General features: G+C 37.8%; 1 protein-coding gene across 1 annotated transcript; it reads left to right on the top strand.

Moving 5' to 3' along the window:
• Positions 1 to 526: 526 nt before the first annotated feature.
• On the top strand, positions 527 to 2,416 carry LOC133285268 (uncharacterized). The gene has a single exon (XM_061482477.1). The coding sequence runs from the start codon at positions 527 to 529 to the stop codon at positions 2,414 to 2,416; it is 1,890 nt and encodes a 629-aa protein (XP_061338461.1).
• Positions 2,417 to 3,831: the final 1,415 nt, after the last annotated feature.

Genomic DNA, 3,831 nt, shown 5'->3' on the forward strand with positions numbered 1-3,831 from the left:
TGTGTAGTGGTATCCATTTTGGATGTACATCCTGTTTGGTTATCATGAAAGCCTCATCTAGAGCGTGACTATTTCGGGATTATAGCCATTTTGGACGTACGTCCTGTTTGACTATATTTTCAAAATGAGATCTTAGCTCTAGAGACCAAGGTTCCCGTAGTTATAGAACCACCAAAATGAGAGGTTCCACACATTAGTAAGACCTTTTGACCTGCAAAATAAGAGTAAGATTATGCAACTCAAAAGAAATTGATTCAGGACGCGAAAGGATCATATTTCCTTCTTACTTTTATTTTTATTCTCTACATATTTCCAAATCATCATGAATTCATATTTCAACTACTCATTCAAATCATGATAGGTATAAATATAATCTGCATCATTAAAAAAAAAAATTTTAAAAAAAAGTATTCATGCATCATTCTTTGTACTCACTCACCCACATTATCTATCTTACACTATTTCAGGAAAGTTTGTTAGAGAACTGTTGAATTTTAGTTTGATCGTGAGTATCATTATTATAAATATGGGATCAAATCACCGTGAGACACAATCATCAATGTTGAGGAAAACTTTGCATCTCAAAGCTAAAAAACCTGAAACTGAGAGTTTGAAGGTTTTGGGCCGCATGTTAAAGAAACCGCAACAGTTGACCCTCGCTAGAAAGTATGGGAATGTCTTGGATTTACTGGAGGTGGATGTTCAAGTTGAGGCAATCACTGCAATTGCACAGGATTATGATTCACCACTACGATGCTTTACTTTTCAAGATTTTCAGTTAGCCCCTACATTGGAAGAATTTGAGCAAATCTTCGGGTTATCTTTAGAAGAGGAGAAACCCTATTGTTACATTGGGCATTACCCTTCCATGCACGTTGTTGCTGAGATTTTGAAAGTTCAGGTGAGAGACTTACAAGAAAGGAAGCAAATTCGGAATGAGACTGTGGGATTTCCGAGAAAGTATCTTGAAGAACATCTTCACCACTTAGCAGAAGAAGGGGAATGGGACACTTTCATTGATGTGTTGGCCCTCACTATATATGGCATTCTCATATTCCCTAATATTGATGAATTTGTGGACTTTGCAGCCATTGATGTATTTGTGGCACGCAAATTCAAACGTGAAAACCCAGTCCCAGCCATTCTTGCTGATGTTTACTATACCTTGAGCTTTTGTCATGAAAGGAAAGGGAAGCGAATCTTGTGTTGTTTACCAGTGTTGTTCATATGGCTCACTGCTCACATGTTTAACAGAGGATACAAAGCGGCGTGCCCGATCGCTGATTTTCGGATGTATCAGTTGAAAGCCAAAAGTGGTCGCGAGTGGGTGGAAACTTTAGCCAAGCTTGATGGAAAAAGTGTTCGATGGTATCCTGAATGGGCAAAAATAGAAGCTTTGGTTTACCAATGTGGAGATTTTCCCAATGTGCCTCTGCAAGGTACTCGTGGATGTATCAATTACAATCCATCTTTGGCCTTGCGACAACTTGGTTACCCTATGAAAGAAGCTCCTACTGAAGACATGACAATTTCTTTCCTCCTTTATGATTTGAGCCCTGAAAATACCACAATGATCAAAAGGGTTCGAAATGCGTGGGACAAGGTAGTACGAAAGGGTAAAGAATTGGGGGTAAGAAGCTGTGATTGCAAAGAAAACTATCGTCAATGGGTTAAAGACCGAGTTAAAGAAGTCAAGTTACCATTCCAAACTCCTGTAACTCTTGTGGTCAGCAAAACACCAATTCTCGAACCTATTGAAGATGAAGAGGTGAAGGAAGTGAAGGCTAGGTTGATGAAGGTCGAGATAGAGAAAAAGAAGCTAGAACAAGAGTTGGATGAAACAAGGCAAACATGTCGGGCATTGGAACGAAAAAACATTGAGAGAGACCATAGTTTTGAAAGGACTAATAAGAAGGCTAGAACTGAAGAACACCTCAAGCTCAAAACACAGGATTGCTTAAAAGCAGCAAACAAGGAATTGGGACTTCGAGGGCAAGAAAGGGATAAGGCCCTGGCTGAGAACCAACAAATCAAGAAGTCACTTAGAAGCAGTAAAGCGGCTGAAAAGGATGCATTAAGACAAGCGGCCCATATACAACAACATATGGAAGAAGTAGTGGCCGGATATCAGGATGTGATCCAGAGAGGGCAGGAAGACATGCAAAGGTTAAGAGACCATATTCAAGAGCAAGAAGCAGTCATTACTGAGATTAGAGAAGATGTTGCTTTCTGGATGACTCGTTTCTCAAATTTGGTCAAGATTGCTAATAGGGCAATCATAGATGTTCCAGATCTTTTGAAGATGGCCGACATGATGGTAAATCCCCTCAGCACCCCGATGGAGATTTGTGACTTCATAGATCATTGCAAAGATTTAGTTAGGGAAATGAAACAATTGGTCAGTGGGGGCATGTGAAGCAATGTATGAATATGACCACTTATATTTTGTTAGAGAACGTTTGTATTTTGTTATGAAATGATTGTAATATGCTTTAGTTCTCAACAAAGATATTTTGCTTGTGATCCTATATTTATATGACCTAGTACTTTCGAACGTGACGTTTTGAGAAACGGTCTTGAAATGAATAATGATACTCACCTCAATGCAACACACGTATCAGCAGTTTTCCGACAAGCTCAAAAAAGGAAATAGTAATACCATAAGTAAACATTCATCATGTTTTCATTTCATACAAAAAAAATAGTGATGTTCATGGCATTAGTTCACTTCAAATAAAAAGTGTTTCATAGTGACAAATGTGTCGAAGTGAGAAAACTTTTGAATTGTTATTTTTCCTTGGAAAGTTTGAATCCATCAAATCTTACATCTCAAAACTCTTGCAAACTCAAACTCTAAGACATGGAATCCAAAGAAGCATGTGATGCAAGGAATTTGAGTCATAAAGTGGATGAATTAAACAGAAGATTAGATGAAATGACGGAGAGACAAACAAGAATAGAGGGCATGCTGAAGCAGCTGAAGAAGGCATGATTTAAAAGAGTCAGAGTTAAAGCCCGTGGAGCAGCAAGATCCTTCACCACCCCATATCTCACTACCCTTCTATCAACCTCTCTCCAATATACCCTATCCAGCTATGACGCCTCATAGTGCGTCATTCATTCATCCATTCCATACAAATTATCCTCCTACACCCCCTCAAAGCCATCATAGCCAATATCCACCTTGGACCAGCCATCAACACATTTCCAATCATCATTTGCCTAAGTCCAACTCTCAAAACCAAGGATGCTCTTCTTCAAAAAAAAAAAAAAAAACTACCATGTCCAAAGCCAGCAATTTCAAGGGCTGAATTGTTTGATCAACTACAAAGTGTTCATCGAATTCATAAAATCTTCACAAAATCCAAAAAAAAAATAAAAAAAAAAGAATAAAAAATTGTGTATCCAAGAAAAGAATGGATTTAAGTTACTTGTATGATTGGTCACTCCATTGAAAATTGCAAGCCTTTTTAGAAGGCGGTGAAAATTGATAGACTGTGGTCAATTAAATATCCTTTAGGGAGGATCTATTGCAATCGACAACAAATTTCTGAACCATGAAGAAGAAACAATTGTCTTCCAACCAAAATAAGGGATCTTTGAGTGATCAATGGTCTATTTTGTTAATTAGTGAGATTGGCATGATGTAATGGTTTTGTCATGTTGTCTCCTATAAAAGATTAAATTGGGAGAATATTGAACTGATGTTAACTTTCTTTGGAGCATGTATTCAATGAACTTGTGTGACAATTATCTTTCCTTACATGTTGTTCTGATTCTCTTCTTTTCCTCTCACTTTTATTTCTTAACTTTTCACATCTCACGTAAACC

This window comes from Gastrolobium bilobum, unplaced genomic scaffold (genome assembly GCF_033153095.1).
Source record: "Gastrolobium bilobum isolate Gb01-03AN ecotype WA unplaced genomic scaffold, APGP_CSIRO_Gbil_v1 utg27523, whole genome shotgun sequence".
In the NCBI taxonomy this organism is placed as follows: domain Eukaryota; kingdom Viridiplantae; phylum Streptophyta; class Magnoliopsida; order Fabales; family Fabaceae; genus Gastrolobium; species Gastrolobium bilobum.

Coding starts and splice junctions, on each gene's coding strand:
- LOC133285268 (XM_061482477.1), top strand. CDS start 527: ATGGGATCAAATCACCGTGAGACACAATCATCAATGTTGAGGAAAACT.